The sequence below is a fragment of the Amphichorda felina genome, assembly GCF_050947745.1.
Source record: "Amphichorda felina strain 45539 chromosome Unknown scaffold_8, whole genome shotgun sequence".
NCBI lineage: Eukaryota > Fungi > Ascomycota > Sordariomycetes > Hypocreales > Bionectriaceae > Amphichorda > Amphichorda felina.
In genome coordinates, this window is record NW_028145042.1 from 1,712,240 (window position 1) to 1,736,709 (window position 24,470).

General features: G+C 55.5%; 6 protein-coding genes and 1 non-coding gene across 7 annotated transcripts; 3 read left to right on the forward strand and 4 right to left on the reverse strand.

Moving 5' to 3' along the window:
- Positions 1-345: 345 nt before the first annotated feature.
- Positions 346-3,334, reverse strand: ATG1 (serine/threonine protein kinase ATG1; the record flags this gene model as incomplete). The annotated part of the gene is made up of 3 exons (XM_083197556.1): positions 346-497; positions 553-3,097; positions 3,203-3,334. The coding sequence occupies 3 exons, from the start codon at positions 3,332-3,334 to the stop codon at positions 346-348; spliced, it is 2,829 nt and encodes a 942-aa protein (XP_083047024.1).
- A 3,721-nt stretch (positions 3,335-7,055) lies between these two features.
- Positions 7,056-8,526, reverse strand: CAR2 (ornithine-oxo-acid transaminase; the record flags this gene model as incomplete). The annotated part of the gene is made up of 3 exons (XM_083197557.1): positions 7,056-7,193; positions 7,268-7,969; positions 8,029-8,526. The coding sequence occupies 3 exons, from the start codon at positions 8,524-8,526 to the stop codon at positions 7,056-7,058; spliced, it is 1,338 nt and encodes a 445-aa protein (XP_083047025.1).
- Positions 8,527-9,435: 909 nt separating this feature from the next.
- GPI10 lies at positions 9,436-11,304 on the forward strand (the record flags this gene model as incomplete). Its single annotated transcript, XM_083197558.1, has 3 exons — positions 9,436-9,609; positions 9,666-9,893; positions 9,943-11,304. The coding sequence occupies 3 exons, from the start codon at positions 9,436-9,438 to the stop codon at positions 11,302-11,304; spliced, it is 1,764 nt and encodes a 587-aa protein (XP_083047026.1).
- Positions 11,305-11,750: 446 nt separating this feature from the next.
- SAC7 (Rho GTPase-activating protein) lies at positions 11,751-14,750 on the reverse strand (the record flags this gene model as incomplete). The annotated part of the gene is made up of 3 exons (XM_083197559.1): positions 11,751-14,134; positions 14,188-14,343; positions 14,600-14,750. The coding sequence occupies 3 exons, from the start codon at positions 14,748-14,750 to the stop codon at positions 11,751-11,753; spliced, it is 2,691 nt and encodes an 896-aa protein (XP_083047027.1).
- Positions 14,751-17,217: 2,467 nt separating this feature from the next.
- On the forward strand, positions 17,218-17,299 carry ACO1O0_008194. The gene has a single exon. It is a non-coding gene; the product is annotated as a tRNA-Ser (tRNA).
- Positions 17,300-17,667: 368 nt separating this feature from the next.
- Positions 17,668-18,088, forward strand: TIM9 (protein transporter TIM9; the record flags this gene model as incomplete). Its single annotated transcript, XM_083197560.1, has 3 exons — positions 17,668-17,675; positions 17,737-17,806; positions 17,900-18,088. 3 exons carry the CDS (start codon positions 17,668-17,670, stop codon positions 18,086-18,088), a joined length of 267 nt encoding a protein of 88 aa, XP_083047028.1.
- Positions 18,089-18,559: 471 nt separating this feature from the next.
- Positions 18,560-24,234, reverse strand: ACO1O0_008196 (nucleoporin subcomplex protein binding to Pom34-domain-containing protein; the record flags this gene model as incomplete). The annotated part of the gene is made up of 4 exons (XM_083197561.1): positions 18,560-19,918; positions 19,981-23,112; positions 23,166-24,039; positions 24,164-24,234. The coding sequence occupies 4 exons, from the start codon at positions 24,232-24,234 to the stop codon at positions 18,560-18,562; spliced, it is 5,436 nt and encodes a 1,811-aa protein (XP_083047029.1).
- Between the last annotated feature and the right edge of the window lie 236 nt (positions 24,235-24,470).

Here is a 24,470-nt window from a genome sequence, read left to right on the forward strand (position 1 = left end):
TCAACCAGTCGCGAGTATGAAACGTCCAAGCGAAATGAAAGCCTCCTGGCCTAGGCCAAGGGGGGGCGTAGCCACGAAAAATCAGGACCGAAAACGCCAATCTGTAAAGAGAAAAAGAAAGAAAAAAAGAAGAGTATCAATCTTTGTGTGATGTCCCAAACGCCGGCTTCCCTTTGCAGAGCTGCAACTCTTATTGTTGTCAAACAAAACAACGCGCAAATTAAAACGTAGTCGGATAAAACAATGGCCATGAATCTTTTTGGGCCACGAGAAGAGGGAACACGGCATGACGTTGTGTCACACGCCGACCGCTGTCTTGCAACGAGGTCACGATAGCCTCTTGTACTAGGAGGATGCGTGTGACGGTACACTTCGTGGGGTCGCATCGCCGCTCCGGTGTCGTACAGGCTGGGGCGCCTGCTGCGATCTGTTCGCATCTGCGATCATCTGCTGCTTCTTACGAACCGAGACCAATCGGCCGGTAATCATCTTAATCACTAGTCATGGTTAGCCCAATTTCAATTGAGGGGGCCATCGCTCCTTGAAACTCACTCTTTCTAATATGCTGCTCCTCATCGCTGTCAATGTCTGCAGCAGTATCTCTAGCGGGCTCCTTCCCTGATCTGATCTTCTTGGAGCTGTCATCGTCGCTGTCCAGGACCGCCTCGAGCATCCGGATGGCGGTAATGTAAGACAGCTCGCAGCCGGGAAGATTCTCGTTTGTTACTTCGTCAATGGCGGCTGCGCGGCTCATTTCCAGTGCGCGGTCGTACATAAGCTTCTCGGCGCTCGTCCCCGGTGTCAGATACACTGGCTTAATGCCCGAGCTGCCCCCGGAAGAAGAAATGGAGTCGATGCCGTGACTTGATGGGTAGCTAGGGTGATCCTCTGGTAGAAGCTTCTGAGCGCCTGTCAACTTGAGCCGGACCACCTCGGACTTTTCAAGGACTTCGTTGAAGCGTTGCCGGACCCATTGCACAACCGCGTTGATCCGCTGGGCAACGGTTTGTGATACGGCCCCAGCGACTCCGCTCGTTGCCTCGCCAAGGCTCTTCTTAGACCACCAGACGCTAGCAATGTCCATTGCTCTAGCGAGGAGCGTGAGGGACTTGACGTACAGAACAAGCGCCTCTTCGGACAGAGAAACAACTGCTTCCACAGTCAGGCCGTCTTCGTCAGCGTCCAGCTGGTCCGCGGCGCCAAGACCTCCAAGGCCGTGTTCCGCAGATGGTGCCAAGGGCACGAGCTGCTTGTACTTGACTTCGGCAAACCCGTAAACACAATCGCTTCTTGTGGCAAGCTCCTCAATAGTCTGTGCAGCCAACATGTCCTCGTCATTTGCAGGCGCGTTCTTGCCGTCGCCAAGCAAGCCGGCCGTAGTCGGTATTGGGTACGCCGGGAAGGGCTGGTACATGGGCGGCGATTGGCCCTTGAGGCCCCGAAGCGGCGGTACTTTGAAACCAAACAAACGCAGGCTTGCGTCCTGTATAGCCTTGGAGATGGCACTCGAGGCTGACCCCGGGCTAGCAGATAGAGCCTTATCGTAGGAGGAACGCCGGTCGTGTCCTCCTCGGTTCTGGGCCACCAAAGCCGTGCGCGATGTCGGTGTAGGGATCGCCCCTGTTGTCGACGTAGGTGTGCCCTGCTGAGTAGAGCGCCGGGCAATCTGGCCAGCTCGCGGAGAGGCCGTGGCGTGCCCCATCTTCTCGTTGGCCGCCAGCTCATCAGCCAGCGCGTTGACTTCAACGTGCTTCAGATCCACAACGACGTAGTCTCGTTCAAACATGACATCTTGCGCGGCCTTCTCTTCCTCCGTTGGTGTCTGACCAGGGGACTGCGTTTTTTGTGCGTCCGGCTGACGAGGATCCTGGGGCAAGGTATTTCGGCGAGATTTCAACTCGGCCGATCGAGGCTGGGCGGGCATCGAGGCGGTGTGGTGAGGTGCAGGGCGCCGGATGCCCAATCCTTCACGGTCCTCCCGCGGAGAGCCGCCAGAGCGCTGGTGGCCATCCTCACTTTGTCGCGGTGTCCTGGCCTGGCCCGGGCTTGGTGACGGCGCGGTCCGCGAAGATTGTTCCCGAGGTGACTTGGAGGCACTTGTCTCACGCACGGGCCCGTGCCCGTTGTTTCGCAGGGAGCCGACGCGTGGGGAAGGGAGCGTCTCTCCGTAACCGTCAAGATCGTCGTGCGGACTTCGCGGTGGGGGCGCCGGAATGTCGTCCTCTACCAGCCCAGGAATGTCGCTGGTGCAAACAGGGTGGTTGAAAAAGTTTTCGAAGCTCATTCTCTCCACTGGGTTTCTCCTGAGCAGGCCCCGCACGAGGGCCTTCATTTCTGGAGTGGCGACGACTTCCCGGGGGAACTTGATGACATCCTCGGCAGCTTCTATCTTCCTCAAGAGCTCAACATGATTTCTTGCCCGGAACGGCGGCCGCCCTGTGATCATCTCGTACAAGACAGTCCCGACGGACCAAAGGTCAGCCTTGGCATCGTAGCGCTCGTAACGGAGAATCTCTGGCGCCATGTACAGCGGTGAGCCGCAGAGGGTGTCTGCCAGCGATGTAGAGGGGAGAACCCGAGCGAAACCGAAGTCGGCCAGCTTGAGCATCGGCAATGACGCCAGCCCTGCCACTGGTATTAATGAGTTCTGGCTGGCCTCCAAGACTGGGAAGCCACGCTGCTCCCGGACGGTTTTCGCGGGTAGGAGAAGCAGGTTCTGCGGCTTCACATCACGATGAACGTAATTCTTGCTCCGAAGGAACTCGAGAGCGCTCGACAGCTGTTTAAGAAAGTGGCGGATGACAACTTCGTGAAGCCCAGAGTTTGGGGGGCAGGGGTATTTGCGAGCCATGTCATGGGTAGCTGGGTGGGTGATGAGCTTCTCCCGCTTCTTGATGAACAGAGACAGGTCGCCTAGCTCGCAGTACTCCATGATCAGATTGATGTGTGTTGATGATTCGACGCAGTCATGGAGCGCGACGATGTGAGGATGCCGCAGGGTCTTGAGGATCTTGATCTCTCCGTATAGGTTCTCTTTGAGTTTCTTGTTGAGTCGTTCTAGCTCGACCGACTTGATGGCGACGGCCTGTTTGGTGTCCTACAGAGCCAAGCCATGTTAGCATCAAGAAGGACGGACGGCCAGTCTGCCAGAGCAGTAGAGCCCGGGGATGTAATGCGCCAGGGGGGGTGAGCAAGCACGAACCTTATGCCATCCTTGGTAAACCTGGGCGAAGCTGCCCTTTCCTATTTCCTTTTCGATTTGGAACTCTCCCACGCTCCGGCGGCCGGGCTTCTTGGAGCCATGGGACGACGACGTGTCCCGCACGCTCGCCATGGCTTCCTGTGGGCGTTTGTCAATGGCAGGAAGGAGGCTGGGCGGATTGCAGCCCGAGGGCTTATGAGGATCGAAAGACGTCGGTGGCAGATGGGGTCGTCATGTAAACGATGTCGGCGTCAAGGTTCCACGGAGGGGTAGGGTCGTCCGAGAGGATCAGACTCTCAGGCAGAAGCGGAATGCTGAGGCAGCAGGGAGAGCAAGTGGCCGGGGGTGATGAAGATGTCGCTAGGTGAACGAGTGGTCCTAGATGACAAGGTGGCAGTCAAGTACTAGTACCTGGCAGCAGGAAGCTTAGTGTCAGCGAACAATGTCAAACAAGACGGATGGAATGGGTTCGCGGATGCAACAGCAAGGCTAGGGCAATGCAAGAACGGGAGGTGAGGGCACCGTCTGATGACTCGAAGCGGGCTGGATGCTGGAGCTCTGTGCTCTCTAACGGCATGGGAAGCATACTCGTATGCACGGGCAGGATAGATTGGGATAGCGGTCGATCGGACAGATGCAGGGTGTGTGTGTCGGGGGAGAGGGCGGTGACTGACTCCAAATGCCGATCTATCGATGCCTCGGACCAGGTCAGCAATAATCAGCGGTGCGACCGTTGGGGAGACCGAGAGGATCGGGAGACGATGTTTGGAGCGCTCCGGACGGGATGGAAGCGGACAAGTTCGAGACTTGTTCCAGGAACTCGAGTGGAGTAGGAAGCTCCAGGTTGTAGTATGACTCGGTACGGATACCTCAAGGTACGGAGTCCGGAGTACGGAGTACAAGAACTACTAGTACTACTAGCAGTAGTAAGGTGGCATGTACGGATAGCAAGCCACGAACCCTGAAAGTTCGAACAGCTGTTGCTGCTGAGCTATCCGCAGCCGGTGCGACGCTGGTTGATGACGGATGGGCGACAACTCGCTCGCGTCAAAGCGCAGGCCGTGAGCAGTGAACAGAGCAGTGAACAGAGCAGCTCTACCAAGAAGCGCGCGGTGCGTCAGGTCTCGTCGCCTGTGGGTGGATGTCGAGCCTGACGTATCACGCTTCAAGAGAGCGGAGCGAGTTGGGGGAGTGGAGTCGGCATGTACCAGAGGGGCAATGGGGCTGCGTGCTAGCCCGGTAGCATCAACGTAAAGCAAGGAGGGTGAACTGATAATGAAGGACGGGGAGGATATGACTCGGGGGATGAGGTTAATGGGAGAAGAATATGAAGAAGAAGAGGGAGAGGAAGAGGATAGGGATGGGGATGGGATGGGAGGGCTAGAGGCCGTTGATCGGGGGGTGTGGGAATTCCCCAGAAGAAGAAGCAGACAGCCAAACGGTGAATGCGCCTCTCTTTCGGGGCGCTCTCGTGATGCTGTGGAGTCGCTTGCTTGGGGGGCAAATGGCCGTCACAGCGCATGGGCCTCATGCAGCATTGCAGTCCTGAAGGCCAGCCAGGCCAGTAAGGCCAGGCGCTGGAGTCATTGCGGGCTGTCTATAACGGCAAGGGTTCCAGGATTGATGGGATGCTGCGAGAACCTGCAACTGCTGCTAACGCTGTTGATGCTGCTGATGCGACTGACGCTTCTGATGACCGCGACTGTGGCCACGCTGCTGCAAGCAGCTCGAATGGAGCAGCTTCACGTCGCAAGTGCCAGCAGCACCCACAGCAATCCACTGCACCCACCTGCAATGGACAGGTCCCCTACTCCGTAATAGTACTCGTACTAGCTGACCCGCGACTCCTACCAGCCAATCGATGTTGAGCTCGCGCGCCCCAACCGAAACAGCGCCCGTACCTTCTGCTATTCCCAGCACTCCTGTGACACCACTTCCTCTATCAGATGTACATGAGACGCACACGGGAGCAGTACCTACCTCTCAGATGCATCACCAGAGGCGGCAGAGCGGGTCGCTCGCTTATCAGGAGACGCGCATCATCTGGTGCCCTCGATAACCCCCCAAGAAGCCAAACGGGAGCCTTGCGATAGCGGCAAGAGAGCACGCCAGCACGCCAGCAAAAGCAACGTCAGGTCTGAGGACATATGATGTGCTTGTACTCCGTACGTAGTAGCACCCTACGCATACTTCGTGCTCGCACCATGTATTTGCAACGAGCGGCAGCATATTGCGTCTTGTCGGGTTGCACCTTGGATTGCACCATTTGGCCACCGTTTTGCCCTTCCCATCCCGCCATTCCCTTTCCCGACTTCCCAAGCCAAACAGGCTCGAAGCTTTCGATCCCGAATCGGCCATCTCTCAGGAGACGTGTGAAGTGCAGGCGACTACTGCAGGAGGGAGGCAGATGTGACTGGTTCGAGAGCCAACGTCGAATGTCTGGCGGACAACGCTGCATCAGCATCAACGCACACCACCTCCCATCCTCAACTTGGCTCCAAGCACCTACAGAAGTCACTAGTGGTAACGCCATGTCCGCCTCTGTTTCCGTACCGGTCTGTTTGCTCTGCGCCTTCTCTATCAGGCCTTCCCAGCCCGCAACCACCAGGTGGCCCACACCTCCAACTCCCAAGTGGACAAAAGGCGGGGTGCCAGTTTGGTTTCGTCTCGTTCGCAGTCGGAATTGCCCAACAGCGAGAACGGCACCACACAGTAGCAAGGCTGAGTTCAGGCCAAACAATTGCGCTGCCCCGGGAGGAATGTTTAGGCATGTAGTCTTGATCTGGTGTTAAGCATAGTACTACTAGTACCAGTGGGTAGTACTATGTCAGGACAGCCAGGTACAAGTGCGAGGTCCATCTTATCCACTTGCCTTCGCTCTCTCGCACAGATGCAAAGGCCGAGATGGCATAGGACAAAACACGTGAAGGCACCACCCACTTGCCGTGCCCAAGATACATAGTACTACGCCCAAGGGGGGACGATGTGACGTGCGTTAACCGCCAATGATAAGGTACTATCTGATAGTTGGCTGCCTGCTCGTACAGATAGATGAGTCGCTAGATGAGTCAAGGCGGTTCCTGAACCCCTGGATAAGACATACCCATCACTATCACCCTCTTGTTTTATGAGAAGGCAGCGCAAACACTGTGGGGGAATAAGGCAGGCATTCTGGAAGTCGACCATACAGGGGCATATCTACACATCCTCCAGTCCCAGAAGACGACCAGAGCCAGGCTCCAGGGTAGGGCCAGCAGAGACCGCGATAGCAGCGATCGAACTCATGGATGGTTCATTCCCCGGAATACGGCTGAAGATGTGGCATCGTACCGGTGAGGAACAGATTGCGTGGTCTCGTACGTACACTTTTAGGCTGCACTTCGTGGTGGCCACCATGAATAACGCCTCATCCAACAATTAGTCCGTATAAGTGGACGAATCCCTCATTAACACCCGGCACATTCATGCATGCATTATGCAGCCTACGGGGCCTCCACGGGGTATCACTCCTCCCCAGTCCAGATGCAGGGGTGCCTGATGACGACGAGTCCCATGAATAATTCTATTTTGGTGGTTGACCATTTCTTGTATGCTCTCTCTCTTGCTGCCCAGATAGAACTAATCATCATGGGCATCCAGCCAAGTAGGTATCGTTATACAAGACATGCGCCCCTGATTTCCCGGCTTTAATGCCCTTCCCGCACCCAAATCCAATCTCAGTCCTAACGCCTCGGTTTGTAAACCTAGGTACAGATCAGGGAAAGCATGGTATCCAAAGTCTTTTGGCCAACCCTTTCTGCTGGTGTTCGCGCTCTAGGGGCAGCTGCCTACGTCTGCCCCGCCATGGAGATGTCTAGTGGTCCTTGGCCTTCTCCACAGTTGGGAGCTCCTTGATCGCCTCAGCAATGATGTTGAGACCCTTCCTGAGCTCCGCCTCGGTGATGACGAGGGGCGGCGCGAACCGGATGATGTCGCCGTGCGTGGGCTTGGCCTATATTCATACAGTCAATTAGCATCGGAGCCTGGAGCTAGTAGCCTAGCATCCTTTGTGGAAGGACAACTTACCAGAATACCCTTGCTCTTGAGCAGCAGGCACAGGTCCCAAGCGGTTCGTCCGTCAGCAGCGGCCTCGTCAATGACGACCGCATTGAGCAGCCCCTTGCCGCGAATCACCTTGATGATGGGGGAGTTGAGTGCGGCGATTCCCTCCCGGAATATGTTGCCCAGCTTCTCTGCCTTGGCCGTCAAGTCCCACTCGTCCATGAGCTCCAGAGCACGGATAGAGACGGCGCAGCCCAGGGGGTTGCCACCATACGTCGAGCCGTGGGTGCCGGGTTCCACGACGAGCATGATGTCCTTGCTGCTGAGGACCGCGCTGACCGGGTACATGCCACCCGAGATGGCCTTGCCGAGGGTCACCATGTCTGGCTTGATCCCTGACCACTCGGAGCACAGCATACGTCCGGTGCGCCCGATGCCGGTCTGAATCTCGTCACAGATGAAGAGGACGTTGTGCTTCTTGCAGAGGGCCTGCACCCTGGACAGGTAGTCGTCGTCCGGAACCACGACTCCCGCCTCGCCCTGAATTGGCTCTACGATAAAAGCAGCCGTGTCCTTGCCGTGTCTCTCGAGAACCTCCTCAAGATCGGCGATGTTGTTATAGCGGATGGCCTTGCCGGTTGTGGGGCAAGTAGAGCCGATGTTGGGCACATAAGGACCGTAGTTGTCCTTGGACTCCGGGTCGGTCGACAAAGATATCGCCACCATCTAGCCATTGGTGTTAGATTCCGACTGCCTCTATCTATTCTGGGTGACAAGACACTTACTGTGCGGCCGTGGAAGTTGTCCTTGGCAGAGAAGACTAGAGCCTTGCCTTCCTCGACGCCCTTGACCTTGTACGCCCACTTGCGGGCAATCTTGATGGCGGTCTCGACGGCCTCGGCGCCCGTGTTCATGGGCAATACCATGTCATAGCCAAACATCTCACGGACCTTCTCGGCCCAGCGGGGGAACACATCGTTGTAGAAGGCGCGCGAGCTCAGGGTGAGGCGGCTCGCCTGGTTGACTAAGGCTTTGACGAGCTCAGGATTGCAATGGCCCTGATTGACGGCGCTGTAGGCGGAGAGGAAGTCGAGGTAGTGCTTGCCCTCGGGATCCCAGACATTGACGCCCTGGGCACGGGCGAAGACGACGGGCAGCGGGTGGTAGTTGTGGGCTGCATACTCATTCTCGGCTCTGATGGCGCTGTCTGTGGACGAGGCGTGGTATCGCGCGTAGCTGGGGTTGGAGGAGGATGGCGGGGTGTCGTCGGCGTGGGGGGCCATGGTGGATGGTTGCTTTGTGCTTGGGGCTTGTGAGCTGCTGCGTTATTCTGCAAGGGACGAGGCAATGGTGGACTGGTGGTGGTGGAGGACGAGGCGGGGTGGTGACGGCTCTGGGGATGGCATGTACTATTAAGTACTAGTTGCAACGGGCAGCTAACCTTGGCGTGTTGTAAGTGGGATTAAGCTTGTGAAACCAATGACGCTATCTTATCGGAGCTTATGTTCTTGGAGGGTATCAGGAAATGTTGGCAGGTGGCAAACGGGGCGCATGGGTCATTGTCTCTGGGGAGAGGGCAAGAAGGCAGGAGCGAAGGTTTGAAGGGGGCCGGATGGAATTGCCTCAAGTATATATATCCTGCCTGCCTAGGTATGTAACGACGACATGCTCCTGCTCGTTCTCGTCGAAAAGTGGCCGCCGCTATACCCCTAAGTGCAAGTACGGCGTCACGAGCGGAGGAACTCTCAGCGGTCTCAGCATCACGGCCGCTTTCCACCCGGGGCTACGGTGCTGATACGGCGAGAGCTACGGCGCCGCTACATGCCGTGGCCAGCCGTAAGCCAATAGGCGCCCTGCCATTACGTACAGCGCCTTTAAGGCTGGCTACAGTGGTCACCCGCAGAGACCACGAGTCCACTGACGCAACAAGTACAGTAGGCAAGGCCGAAGGACTTGGGGCGCCTGGTGGGACCTGCCGCCTGGAACATGTCGAACGCGCCCCACATCCCACAGGGTGCACTGGTGCATCATGCAAGCTGTCAACGTCCATCGACTCCATCGACTCCATCCACCGCCCGACTCCGAAGCTTCAGGGGTCTAATTGTGAAGACGCAAGTGACGGCTGCTTCCATTGAGCTACATGGGTGAACCCTCATCACCGAAACTGCCAGAGCTCTCCTATGAGCTCCATCATGGCAGCTCCCTCGCCCCAGAAAAGCTGGGCTTTTCTACGCAGCATCATCGTCATTCGACTCATCAACGCCTTTTGGGTCACCACCTTCTTTCAGCCCGATGAGTTTTTCCAGGCCCTCGAGCCCGCATGGGGCCTTGCTTTTGGTTCTACCAGCGGCGCCTGGCTGACCTGGGTATGCAAAAGAGCCCCCATCTCTTATCCTCTATCCGCACCTAACGCGACATGTAGGAGTGGCATCACCAGCTGAGATCATCCATCCACCCAGCCATATTCTCGGCTGCCTACATGGTAGCAGACCACGCCTCAAGAATTCTACCAGTAAGCACAGCTACACGCGCCTCCATCATTGTCGGCGCCCCGAGAGCTCTGCAGGCACTCTTCGCCGCGCTAGGAGACTGGTACACATGGCAGCTCGCTGTTGACATCTACCCGGACAGCAATGTCTCGTCCTTCGCGGTAAGATGGAACCTTCCCCCCAGCTCCAGCCTCCACTAACTCTTCATAGCTGTTCCTTCAGCTCTTCAGCGCGTGGCAGTGGTACTGCTCCATTCGTACCTTTTCCAACTCGCTCGAGACGACCCTCACCATCATGGCCCTCTACTATCTCCCCTGGCGTGAGCTTCTTGGTACTGCTTCCACCACCAAGGAAAACCCTAAGACTCCCAACAGCATCTCGCGCAACCCCTGGTCACTGCGCGTCTCTCTTACTTTAGCTGCCTTGGCTGTCATACTTCGCCCGACCAACTTGCTTATCTGGGCAACCATTGGGGCCCTGGCGCTGACGCGAATTGGTCTTCGAGGCCCTTCCCCACTGACACCGAGCACGGTGCTAATCCTCCTTAGAGAGGCTATCCTCTGCGGCTCTTTGGTCCTTTGCATTTCTCTTGCCTCCGACCGCCTTTACTTTGGCTTCTGGACCTTTCCACCATACAATTGGCTCACCTTCAATATCACCAAGTCCCTAGCCGTCTTCTACGGCCGGAACCCCTGGCACTACTATCTGCTCCAAGGGCTGCCTCTGCTGTCCACGTCCAGCCTGCCATTTGTCCTCATGGGTCTCTACAAACCGGCTGCAACCACACCGGGACAGGCCAATGTCCTTCGAACCATGTCCTGCGCTGTTGGCGTTACAATCGCCGCTTTGTCGGTCATTTCTCACAAGGAAGTGCGCTTCATCTATCCCCTGCTACCCATCCTCAACATCCTAGCCGCTCCCCTAGCTGCCTCCTTCTTTACCTCTCCGCCACCATCCTCCTCAGCTCCCCCAAGGATTCGCAACAAGCCTTATTTATACCTCGCCCTGGGTGTAAACTTTCTTCTCGCTGGTTACCTATCCTTCCTTCATCAACGTGCGCCACTCTCTGTCCTTTCCTACCTCCGCAACGAGTACAATAGCTCCACCAACTCTTCATCCACCCCCAACGATGGCCTATTCGCCCTCTTCCTTATGCCGTGCCACTCCACTCCCTGGCGCTCCCATCTCGTTCACCCAACCCTCAACGCCTATGCTCTCTCCTGCGAGCCTCCGCTCCACACCCTCCCCGATACACCCGAGCGTGACCTCTACCGCGACGAGGCCGACCGATTTTACGACGACCCTATCCGCTTTCTCTCCACTGAGCTGTTCGCGCCAGAGACTGGACTGCCCTTGCCGCAGTACATTGTAGGATTCGAGGGTGTGCGGCCCTGGTTGGACGATTTTTTCACCAATACGCCTGAAGGTAGGGATCTGGATGTCACGCTCACCCCTGTCTGGACCGGCTTCAATGGTTTCTTCAATGAGGATTGGAGAAGAGCTGGCAAAATGGTTGTATGGGACACCGGCAGATCCTACCCAGACACAAAAGTCCCAGGTTCGACGGCGTAAAAGGGTAAAGGGGAATAATATTGAGAGAGGGGGGTGAACACTTCAAAGGTAGGGATATTTGCGGGGACCACAAATGTTCGAAATAAAGTCTTCCCTTTAGGTAGTTGTAGGAAAGAGCCACAAACTCAGCCCTCCAAACGGCTTGGAGGGAGATTAGAGAAGAAACACCCTAACCCCCATGGCTACCTACATTACAAACCATACTACCCCAGTCGTATCTTCAATGTAAGCGCAATATTTCAAGCTATTGAGAAGCTTGCCCGTAAACCTGTCATCAAGAAAGAAACGCTGCCCATTTTTCCATCGTGCCTATCAACAGGGTATCAACCCCAGAATAACAAATCATCGTCAGTCAGCCGTAACAACCATCTACTCCTGACAAACCAAAGTCCCGATTTGCAGAACACCCGTTTTCCACCCTCCTTTATTTTCAACCTCCATCACTGCTACTTCGCTGTTTCAGGCTGCTCGAGCTCTGTAGTGGGAATAGCAACAGCAGATGTCGTGGTAGTAGGTACCCCAGACGTCTCCTTCGAGACCTGGAGAGTTTCCTTTGGGACCTCAGGCGTCTCCTTTGGGGCTTGAGGTATCTCTTTCAGGGCCTCAGGCGTCTCCTTTGGAACCTCAGGCATCTCCTTTGGAGTCTGAGGTGTCTCCTTTGGCGTCTTAGACGTCTCCTTTGGAGTCTGAGGTGTCTCCTTTGGCGTCTCAGTGGCCTCCTTGGGGACCTCGAGAATCTCCGTCAGAGCCTCAGGGTTCTCCTTGGGGGCCTCGGGAATCTCCGTTAGGGTCTCAGGGTTCTCCTTGGGGGCCTCGGGAATCTCCTTGGAAGCATCAGTCTCATGCGGCTCCTCAGGTACGGTAGGTTCCTGGATGACCGGCTGCTTCTCCTCCACTTGGCCCTCCTTCTTCTCTGCCGGTGGATCCCGCTTGATGTCTAGGCTCTTGCCGCGTGAGGGAAGGCTCTGGGCATGCTCCGAGGGTGGTGACTTGTTTCGCCGCTGCTCGGCAGTCTCCTTGGCCTCTCGATACTTGTTTCGTATCCACCCTATGGGGCTTTTCTTAGATTCATCCTTGCCTTCCCTGAACGACTCAGCTTTGGAGTTCTGCGTGTCAGAGGTGCCAATAGTTGTTGTGCTGGTCTCCGCTGTCTCGCCGGTGAGGCTCTTGTAAGGCCTCTGGGTGGCGGCAGCTGTGCTGCCAAAGGATGTTTGGCTCGCGTCGGCCCGTTCGTTCGTTTTGATAATGTGTTCTGACGATGACGCTTTCAGGCTACTGCCTTCATCCTTCTTAGCCCGCGATATCCTCCACCGACTCTTCTTCTCCTTCTCTTGCTGGTCACTTGAGCCACCATTCTGAGCCTCCGCGCCCTGGTCCTGATCCGAACCGTCGTTGAAAGATGAATTCAATGACGTGGGAGGCGATTTCTTGGCCTTTAGTATACTGTCGGGGCGAAGATTGCTATTTGGGGGAAGCTGAGAGGCTCGGGGTGTGGGTTCAGATGAGATGTCGCTGGATTGATGAGCTAACGTAGATATCGATTGAGCCTGTTCTAACTCGGGCTGCTCGAGAGTCGGTTGATCAAGGGGATTCGTAGGCTCTGCAATTGGTGATATGTTTGTTCCGGGATGCTGGAGGGATGTGCTGGAGCTCTGGGCGCTGTGGTTCATGCTTCCAGGCAACCTCTTCTTCTTAAGCTTATTGGGTTGCCTCTTAGCTTCGTCCGCAGGCGATCGTTGGAATAAGCCCGGTAGGTTGCGCTCCTTTGATGGGGTCGCCGGATCCTGAGGAACGCCGAGGAGCCTCTCCTGACTCGGTCCAGGCCCGGAGGATACCCCGACACCACCTTCAGGGGCGGCCAAGCTCGAATGCTCAGAAATTCTCGGCGTGCCGTGCGCGTGTGCTGGCGTCAATGCCTCCAGGTACGCTGGCGAATGGGATCCAGAGCTGTTGTCATGCTTCTTGAACTTGCCTCCCGAGACAGCTGGTGACTTCTTGGACGGCACGGTATTGCTCCTACCCAACCCGCCCGTCTGCGTTGCACTAAGTGCTGGGCTGCTAGGTGTCGTATTGTCCTCTCGCTTGGAGTTCCTCGAATTAACGGAGCGGTTCCTCCGAATCTGACCATCCCGAAGAACGCTCTGGGCACCTGCGCTGGCATTGGATGAAGACCTGTATACTCCTGTGCCAGATCGGCGGTTTGCGGTGGGTGTCAAAGGTGTCGTAACAGGTGTCCCTCCAAATTCTACCTCAGACTTGGTCTTCTCGTCAGCTTCCGTGCCCTGCATTCCGATGAGGAAATGGTCCTGGTTCTCAATGAGAAATATGATGACGCATTGGTTCAAACGGTACTCCTCGGGAGCCATGGCGTGATGCGGGTGCGACAGCATGCCGGGCTGGAAGATGGCAGCAAGGTTCTGGGAAGTCATGCGGTTTTCGTCCGATTTGGCCGCGAAGACGGCCAGAAGATCGAGGATGTAGAGAAGCAGCTGACGGTTGAGAGGCGGCAGCTCCGTGATGAGCCTCTGGTACCTCTCAATAGCCGCCTTCTCATCAAAGTTCTCCACAAACTGTGGCCCCTCCGCGTCGCCCACGGCCTGCTTGGTCGCTCCACGCAAGGGTTCACGAAACTTCTCATATAGATCTAGCGGTACGACGGGCTCCGGGAGGTCGTTAAGATATCTTCGAAAGACATTGGCGGCATCGTGGACGGTGTAGCCATCCCAGACAAGGCCTTTTCCATATCGGTCGGGAGAATCGAAGACTGTTTTGAGCTCCTTTATACGCTTTTCGGAGCCGCTCAGTCGGAAGATGCCCTCAACGCCGGTTGCTAGAACAGTCAGCACATTTTACAATATTCATACCGGTATATGAACAACGAACCCTTCTCTTTTAGGAAGACGCCGCATTTAGCGACAACGATGGGCACATAACCGTAGATGTAGCTCTGGCCGTGCTCGTCAACCAGAGAAATGGCAACATTGGCGTAGTTTATGCTCTGGCGAAGAGGTACACCGAATATGCCTTGTGATTTAGTGTCTGGTCTGCGTTAGCGAAGGGTCGAGACGTTTCGATCATGCGACGCCATGTCAGAGGACTCCGGGTGCGGAGCGAAGCACTGGCGCAAGAAGCTGTGGACTCTGATGGCCAAGAGCTATCAGCCCCCCTATAGCGGTAGTATGGGAGGAAGCTGGGAGCTGCGGACCAAGCCTGACTAACGACACTCGACGCAGTCCTCAAGGCACGCCACGCGGCGGCACTAATTCAAGTAGGCGGGGACGAGGACAGGCCGTACCATGTTGTTCCTGGTTCTTGGAGGGAAGTCTAAAGTTCTTCCACCATGACTTGAGATCGCGCTTGTTCGGAGGTGAGGCGGGATTGACAGCTGGGATCGCAGGCCGCGTTGGAGGGCTCGTGGGTTGCGCCGAGGGCGCGGCGGACGCCATGGCGAACGAGGGGACAGGGTGAGATCGAGACGACACGCGGCGAAACCAGTATGGTTTGTCCAACTAATACGCGAGACGCAAGAAACAATTCTGCAGCAAGTCGTTGCCGGCTCGGAGCAGCAATGCCTCGACCCCAAGGTCAATCGTGACTCGAGAGGGGTCGGGACGTGCGCGGCGGGCGCTTGATCGGGTGATATGACGGCGACTCGACTCGTGCGATACAAAGTGGAAGCCTGCTTCGCGGGGAGGTTGGAGAGTAGAAAGCGGAGCTAGAGAGGGAATCGTAGGTAGAGAGGATATGCGTCGCGGTCGCGAGCGGCGATGTGGGCGAGCGAAACGAACAAGGCTGGAGAACGAAGGGGAACAGGAGGTCGTCGTCGAGGCGGTACAGAGGGTACCAACGGCAGGTAGGCAACGTACGTACAGTATGGAGTACGGCAGTGCGGGAGGGACGATTCGATTCGGTGTGAGTTGCGCTGTGTGAGACGACGCGATCGGTGATTGGCGACGAACAGGCTCTCTGTTGGCGGGCTTGGCGACGCTAATAATAAAAGGCAGACGGACCAGGGCCAGGCACTGCTTATTACGAGTGAAATTAGGTGCTGTAGCCTGTCGTAGGATGTAGCGAACGTTTGGTGGTGGTCGAGAGCGAGGGCAATGGGGGGACAGGTCAACGATGCAGTGTCCCAGCCGAGCGTAGGAGAAATCGTGCAAGAAGAGGCAGGGGAGGTTGCTTTGCAAGGAGGGGAGAAATAAGTTGATGGTGAAATGGTGAAATGGCCACTTGTTGTTGACTCCCAGGCATAGCCTTTGACGTTGGCTGGGACCTACTGGAGTTTGTGGGCGCTGGAGGGCGCTGGTGCGGCTGGTGGCGGAGATGGCGGGAGTTCCAGGTTCCAGGTTGGCAGGCTGCCAAAAGTGGCCTGCCCTGATGGGTGGGATTAATTTACCTCAGCAGCACCAGGTATTACCGCCCTGGACCCTGGAGCGGGCTCCCAAACGCCCTGGAGGATCGCACCTGCTGCTCTTCGTACAGTTCTCCGTCCCCTGCTGGCACCTTCCACGGCACCTCGCCAGGGTTGACCAGGCTTGCCTCGTTCAGTGCCCACAGTGGGCGGAGAGACTGGCAGACTGCTCCAGACTCGGTGTCGCTGGGGTGGGGCTCCAACCTTGGCAATGCTTGCCTGATACGTACCGTTCAAGGTTGTATTCGTGCAGCGAATGGCCACAGCCACCTGGACACAGGCAGACGTACCCCGCTATCGCTGCTGCTCCTGGAATCCTGGGGCGGGACGAGTGCCTTAGCTTAGGCACTGGGCGCTTGGCAGCACGTTGGCGCTTGCTGGCCAGCTCGGCAACGTGAAACAAAGTCTTCGTGTTAACGGCCCAGCAGGCCAGCCACAGGTGCCATACAACGGGCCACTGCGACGACTTCGGCGACAAGAAGCCAGCTGGTGTCAGGCAATCCGATTGGCGAGGCCCCAGAGTGCAACAAAAGCTTCTTTCCACGCCGGTATCTCTGTGCCTTGGTGAGGTCACAGTGTGGCGGCGCAGCCAGGATCTGACCAGCCCTGCAAGTCCTATTATTGCATCGCCAATGGACAGGACTCCAACGGGTCTGATATCACTGTGCGCCTCGGCAAGCCAGGGTCTGGTCATCTGGTCGCGGCGCCAGAGAACTCGTCCTAAATATAAAACACCAAACATGGACGTGGCAAGATGCAACCCACTGGTGCCCAAGATCGCTGTCGATGACGTCCGTTGCATGCTCTACTAATGGTCATCTGTCTTGGGACTGGCGACTCTTTGCGACCTCCATCAAGATCAGCAATTGAAACCGCCATTTCACATCCACATGTTCAGCTCTACATCTGCAGGACCCTTCGTATCAAAGCTCACCCGACACACGCCCATTTCTGAAGCTCTGGGTAACATCGAGGGTCGTTCCGCAGGGTAACAGCCTGTCCACCAATGTCAACCGAATCACCGATTGAGTGATCACCACTGCACCATACCTTAGTTAGCAAAAAATTCAGCTCTCTCCTCTCCTGAGCACCGTTCCATAGAATTCTCCATACCTCTCGTCCAGCAATGAAAACCCGTAAATATCTAAATGTCTGATGTAGTAATACGAGTACCAGGTTCTAAATTAGCAAGGAGTGGCGTCTGTAGGTATGGAGAGTGAATATCGAGACACCTTGGTGTGTAATTTTACCTCTGAAGGCCTACCTGGTTGATGAATGTCCGTATTGAGAAGCATGTGATATGATCGGTTCCTGCTGCGCCAAGGAGAATATCTGCTGGAGCGACTTGGATGAATCCTAGTTAGAGGATCGGGTGCATTTCGAACTCGAACAATAGGTACGTTACGATGCTCCTTGCTCCGTACTATGTGTTCTGAATTATCCACGTTATCAGCATGTCCCCACATTTACCCGGTCGATTCGGCCAAGGAACATGTTAAACGGACGGGGTGGCCGAGTGGTTAAGGCGACAGCCTGCTAAGCTGTTGGGTTCTGCCCGCGCGTGTTCGAATCACGTCCTCGTCGATTTTTTGTCCCTTTTGCCTCTTGTCGCGTCCTATGGCTAAGGGAACGCTTGGAGATGGACTTCTTTTTTTTTTTTTTTTTTTTTTTTTTTTTTTTGTTTCTCACAACTAAGCAACGCTGATAATAGTTCCTTTACCTCCCACTATTAATACTTTAGTAACCACCTATCTTGGATGGCTGGAAAGGAAGTAGTACTATGGAGGAGAAGGTACCAATACGTAGTGGCGTCTTGGGTTGTTGGGCACACGTGACCATGACGATCGCGGGATTACGTGACCAACCAGCAGGAACCCGCCCAATCCCAAAAAAATCAAGCTTCTGTCCAACTACCATCATCACCACCAGCAAACCCACACAAATCAGCAATCATGGACATGTACAAACCCCAAGATATCCAAAGCGCCCGATTCCGAGATTGCTAACAATCTGGCCCTCAGGTTAACAGCCGCCGAGCAGCGCCAGCTGGAGCAGCGCATGCAGAAGCGCCAGGTCAAGGAGTTCATGGGCGTACGTACCCCTACTATCATCGTATAACGAGGGGCCAGATCCCTGAAGAAGAAGAAGAAGAACCGTGACAGCTGACCGCGATTTAACCAACAGGCCTTTGGCGGCCTCGTCGAGCACTGCTTCACCTCTTGCGTCGATGACTTCACTTCCAAGTCCGTCTCGTCGAAGGAGAGCGGCTGCGTCAACCGCTGCGTCCTCAAGTGGATGGCCACCCAGCAGCGCGTCAGCGAGCGCTTCCAGGAGCACAACCAGCAGCTCTCGCAGCAGATGCAGAACAAATAAACAATCCCGAGGGTGAAACGGAACTGTACGATAAACATCGAGCCGAGCGGAGGAAGACTCGGACACGAGTGTAGGATATTCAGGGGTGTTGGAAAAAAAACAGGAGGGCTCACGATCCAGCTTGATGGATTGGATATGCCTCGGCGACAAAGCGCAAGCGTGCTCCTACTTGTATTACTACGATGGACTATAGACGATGCATCCGGCGACCAGGTTATGCGAAGCCGAGAATCACCATACTACTACATAGGCACGGCCTGTGGGCCAATTGCTACTCTGGATACACACTCACTAGAGATGCGACGTGACTGACCGGCGGCCTGGCCCTGATTCCTGCGTCCAAAGGAATTGTAATGCAAAAGTGGCTTTTCTTGGGACAAGTCCCATCCCTATAAGAACCCTATCTCACCAGGTCTCTCAACGCCAAAGTCCAAAATATCTATGCTACCAAATCTTGACATGAATTTCCCGTTATTCAGCCTCTAGCTCCTCGCTCAGCACATCGCGCACAGCCTCTAGCTGGGCAATTACCTTCTCCTCCAACACGTTGTCCCCCCTGCCAGGCCCGCCTGCAACTCTCCGCATCGACCTCCAGTCCATCTCGCGCTGCCCGAGCGGCATTAGACGCTCCTTGAGGAGCTTCTTGCTGGCCAGCCAGAACTCGACATTCTCCAGCAGCCCGGCGGCGTCCCACTCGACCTCGGGAATGTCCCGGTTGTTGTTCAGGCGGAGTGCCGCAAGGACGCGGGTAAGCAAGGCAAGCGAGTGGATCTCCGACGTGCCCAGTAGGGTTAGATAATGGGGCGTAGACCGCGACTGTGTCCGGCTGGCCCCAGGTGCCTCAAATCTGTCTATGCTGAGGCTAAGCAGATGTGGGAACTGGTTCAGCACATATGTAATCTCGGGCGCAACAGTGGCGCCCAGAGCCGTAAGCAGGTTCAGCATTAAGGGCAACAGTCCCTTGACCCAGATACCATAGCAGCGCTGGGCTACAGGCACGTCCGAGTACGGAGAGATGTTGTTAGCCTTGGTCATGTACTTAGTGAGATTGGCGGTCAGGATGATGCTCAACACTCCGTCGCAAGCCATTTGCTCAGCCAGTAGGGGTAACGTTGAGAGCTCCAAAAGGTATAGGATGCTGAGTTCGCCATATACTGGGTCGCCTTGAACGGCCAACTGGTCGGCCCAAGAGAACAGCGACGTGGCGGCATAGAAGCAATTATGCGAAGCCATGATATTCAGGATTTGGGTTTGCGATTGGTCGATGCTTGGCAAGCTCAGGCAGGCCTGGAGAATGGCCGTCAAGAGAGCCAGATCTTCTGGGGAAACACTGGTCTGATCGTCGTGGATTAAGCTCACTAGGGAGCGGAACCCTCGGCTGACAATACGGTCCAGGATATTCAGCACGAGTTGAGTGACCATAACACTTGTTCCGTTCAGTCCACCCTCAGAGTCCGAATTGGGCTTGTCCGCATGGGCCTGGTAGGCACGCAGAACGACAAAAAGCGCCTTGAGAAGTTTGCGATAGTACGGAATATTGTCGGGGCCAAATGGGTCTTCGACCCCGTCGATGGTTCCAACCACGGTAGTCAGGAGGTGATTAATATCCTTCACAGGAAGGGAAGACGTGGCCAGTCGCTGGATAAGAACCAGGGCAAGACTAGCCCGTGAATCTACCACTTTTAGGAAGATGCTCTCGGGTCCAGGCACACCCTGGTTCGCGTTCAGACACTGCTGCGCAACCTGGAGCATTTGTCTCGCAATCGTGTCGTTTGAGGGGAGACACATACTCAGCTCAAGGAGCAAAAACTCCCACGCATGAAACAGAGCCTAGGAGAATGTTAGTTGTGGGAATATTCAGAGAGAGAGACTGTGTGAGAGAGGATTCCTACTATTTGCGCGTCCACCAGGGACAGGTTTGCATTGGCTAGTTCCATCTCTGTCTTGAACCCATTCTGCTTCCGTCCGAGCCAGCCGGGGTCAAAGCTGAGCATCGTGTTTGCGCGGTCCAGGTCGTAATAATAATCCCGTCCAAGCTCCCGAGGCTCGAGAAGCGTCCGCTGAAAGTCATCCAGCGAGCAACCGACGTACTTGTTGGAAAAGTTTCTCGCGAAGTTGGTATGTAATGACTTATTGTAGCCCGCGACCTCGACACCATCGCGAAGATAGTAGTCAAGATCCGTCATCAATTTCTTGGCTAGAGTATCCGCATTGCCAAGGTGGCGTGAGTGGTATAGTTGCATGGCCAATATCTCGCCAATGTAGGCGGCTATGCGAGCCTCGACAGAAGCGTTGGTCACACTGGACTTGGCTGTCACATGGGACGGTTTCAGATCGCGCACATAGGCTTGTAATCCATCCAGGTAAGACGTATCCTTCTGGAGGGTGAAGACGGTCCACGGCCAGTAATTTTGAGCAGATGCCACAAAGTCTAGGATTACCAGGGCATGGGCAGAGTCGAGCTCTGTGAGCTTGGACAATTTGCGCAGAGCAATGGAAAAGATCGAGTCCGAGGCCATCTCGCTCTTCTTGGCGTCCTTCCTCATGGCTTCCCGCGGAGTCTGGCCTGTAAGCAAGCAGTTTGACATCCATTGCTGTCTGTTGCGGAGGATCGACGAGCAAAACTTCCACGTCGTCCTGACATCCTGTGTCAACATGAATGGCTTGCCTAGTGTTGCCAGCTGTTGCAAGAAAGATTTGGATATTTGTGGCCCCAGATATCCCAGGAGCGAGGGCGGCTCACCAGCGGACTTTCCGGCGTTGACCACAAGAGAGTCCAAGAGCCGGAGGGCCGGTACACGGAAATGGGGCGAAACTCCACACAGCCGTGCTAGAAGCGTACAGCTCTTGAATAAATAAGTCTCAATCATGGTCGAAGACTGTTCAAGCAAGTTCGATACCCGCAGCAAGCTCGTGGAAAAGTCCAGGATGGCGTTAACCTGGCTGTAGAGCGTTTCGTATCTGGCGAAATAGAGTGTTGATTCACCTGACATGCAGGCGGCCGTGAGGGAGGTGAGGATGGGTTGGAACCTAAGGGTTCCCGTGGAGGGTTGGAGGAAGCAATCAACCACGTATGATGCCGCAGGGAGAAGTGTCGATGTGAGGCTCGAAGGGCTTTCCGTATTCCCCATGCTGTAGCAATAGGAAATGAGGTTGTGGAGGATTGGAACCACGCTGTTCAGGAGGGTTATCCGCTTATCCTCCGATTCGAACCTCCACGTTGACGTGTTCTCGAAAATGTCAATCGAGGCCTGGGCAACAGCATAGCTCACCCTCGCCAGGACCTTTTCAGAGGTCCCCAGCCAAGGATTTGCATCGGGTCTTTGCCTGCCCACGGCCTTGTTTCCTATACGGCGTTGTACCGCCGATGTCATGCCGGTCGCGACGAGATCTGAAAATAGACGAACAGATGAGCCGAGAAACTCGTATCTGGTAGACACGAGATCTAGATTTCCAGTGATTTTCGCCAGCTTCCCCGCCCTGGACTCGGAGTTCAGGAGTTCGCAACGCGCCAAGTAAGACCACACCCTGCTTGGGTGCAAAGGTATAATGGAGTGCAGAAATTGAACACATGAATTTAGAATGGCGACGGCGTTGTCGTCACTCATGGCGTATTCATCCTGCAAGTAAAAGTCCATTGTCTCGCACACGATTGTGACGAGATCCTTGCCACTGGAAATGTGCTTGCTCGCGTCGTGAAGGATATCGCTCTCCAGGTGGACAATGGAGCCATTGGGATTTTCCTTGGAGGCCTTGAGACAGTCCACGCGGATCAGTGTCGCGAAAAGAGAGATAATCTCGGCAGTCTCTTCCGGAGTGAGTTCCCCAAATAAGCAGCGGTGACTATCACGCGTCAGGTTGATCTCGAGTCGCCGGCCGAGCAGAGACAGCGTCGAGTGATTGTACTCTAGCTGAGAGAACTGGCCATCCTGCACAAGGAATCGGCCAATGGTCCCTGCTGGTATGTAGAAATCATCGTCATCCATATACCGCCGGGCCCATGAAGATGACGGAGGACCGAGCGGCAGATCATCTAGGAGGCGGTAATAGCTTATATTATCGCCATTAGGTATCTCCTCGGTTCTGGTAGTCACTGGCAGGTGGCAAGTCAAGGTCGGGGTGTGTCGAAGAAGGGCAAGGATCTGGTCGGCCTCGTCGTCCTCGAGGCTCGTTGTGCTGCAGAGGGTCCGGCAAAGGGTGATGAACGGGAGGAATTCTTCAGGATAGCGATCGAGAGCTGTTGTCAGGAAGCGATCTTGCAGCCATTCGCTTCGAACCATACACGCGACAACATCTTGCTTCGGTGCCAAAGTGTGTTCCTCGGTGATATCCCAATAATCTCGGTCAACCGAAAGCAGCGTGAGCAACGATTTCACTGTCGCCGTTTGGTAGCCGACGAGAGGATCTGCAGCCTGTACCACTTCGATGAGCCAAGCGCGAACACGGGAGCTCAGCAAGGGGGTCATGCACCCTCCAAGCGATGATCCCATGCCAGTAGCCATGCCGGAGATGACATTGTACACGTAGCTGCCATCTGAGACGGCCCTTGCCATCTTCTCGGCAGTCTGGATATCCTTGGACGTCGAGCTGCTCTCCAAAAACATGTCGAACCTGGATGACTCAATAGAATAAATACTGCCAGCCGAGTTGCGTCGGCCCGTAGAGGGACGAATCACAGTGCCAGCCTCAAAGCGTTCTCTTGCGCTTTGTAACAGCAGGTTGTCCCGTTTCTCGGACCGAGACTGGTACGACAGATTCATGCCGCGCAGAATTATTGACCAGGCGAAGCATACAGGGGTAGCCGTTTCAAGGTTGGCGTCCGATGCAGCCATGATAGTGTTGTGGACCTGCTCCAGCACATCGGATGAGAGCAGGTAGGGGTCGTGGGAGCTATCTGCTGATGCCGGGTCCTCCTCTCGATCCTGGAAGTACGACATACACCGACTTGGGCTGAGAAGAGCGACGGACACTACGGCAGCTAGCGTCTTTAACGGCAGGATAAGTTCGGCAATGCTATCATGAATCTAAAGTGAATTAGTATGATGGATCAGGTGTACGGTCAGGGGGCGCAACGAACCGGCTGAATGCGAGAAAAGAAGGCATATTGGTCCATGATCGAAAACCATTGGCCAACGGCCGTCGAGGGGGGGAAGTGGCTCCCCAGATTATCAGCCAACTGGAAGATAACCGACATGGCATGGATGGCCTCAGTAAGTAGTGTTCGGAGCAGAGAAAGTTCTGTTTCCTCACTGAGCAAGAGCTTATCATCCGTCAGGTCAAACATGCCCGCTCCGAGTCTGTCCATTCGGTCACCCACAACATCCAGGTAAGCAGAGAATAGGTCTTCGATCTCATCCTTGGCTTGCCCATCTGCTGTCATCCGATATAGCTGCGCCAAGTTCTGCTCAACTGATGCAAATATGGGAAGACGGCCATATAGTTTGATAGAATGGGCGTAGTCGGTTGACATGGCAAAGTAACGCCGTTCTGAGAGATACGTTTCGAATAGGCGCTGTTTCCTGGTTTCGGGCTTCTCGAACTCGTTCCATATCTGGTCGGCGTCTGCTGCAGTCGCAGCGCCCAGATCCGAGAGGAGCGAGCTACCTTGGCCATTTTTCAAACCAGCCGCCTCCTGGAGGTTCGTCGCGTCTTGCGAAGACAGTGGACCAGTGAGATGTTGCGAAGGGCGGGACTGGATTTCGACGATGGCTACGCGCAGAGCAGCCACCAGGTTCAGCTTGGCGTTCTTGCTCAGCCACTCCACATCTTGCTTGACGACATTGATATCGACTCGGTCGCTAGAGACCGACGTAACATTGATCGGGGCTGTCCTGGTCTCGAATTCTTTTTGGGTCGCGCTAGACGGCGGAGCAAAGACGGTGGAAGGATCTTTTAGGAGCCCGTGGACGTACTCGTCGTCGAAGAAGTCGATGACGGCAGAGCTAATCTGCCTTTGGCCTGAGGAGTCGGAAAGGGCTGTGGCTACATGCTTCCATGAACTTTTGGGGGGCTGTTAGCAGGAAGATCTGGGTATCGACTTGCTGGTCGGCAAGGGCAGGGCAAATGGCAACTCACAGAAGCACGCGGTCCCCAAAGAGACATTCTTCCAGGGGAGGGAAGTAGATGCGATCGGACACGGGCGCCATTGCCACAAGCGTCAAATTCGTGGCTGAGGCCCGCGACGCATCCCTCAAAATCTGGTGGGCGGGAGATCAAGGGAAAGGCGAGAAGTGGACAATGTCGCTGGACGCGCCTGATCGCGAATCAACAGCTGGTGGTGGCCTGCAGTCCTGCACAACCACTGAGCTCACTGTCGTTGCACTTTTTTTGCAGACAGCTCCAGGAACCCGGGGCTTAGCCGAGCGATCGATCCCCGGGTACG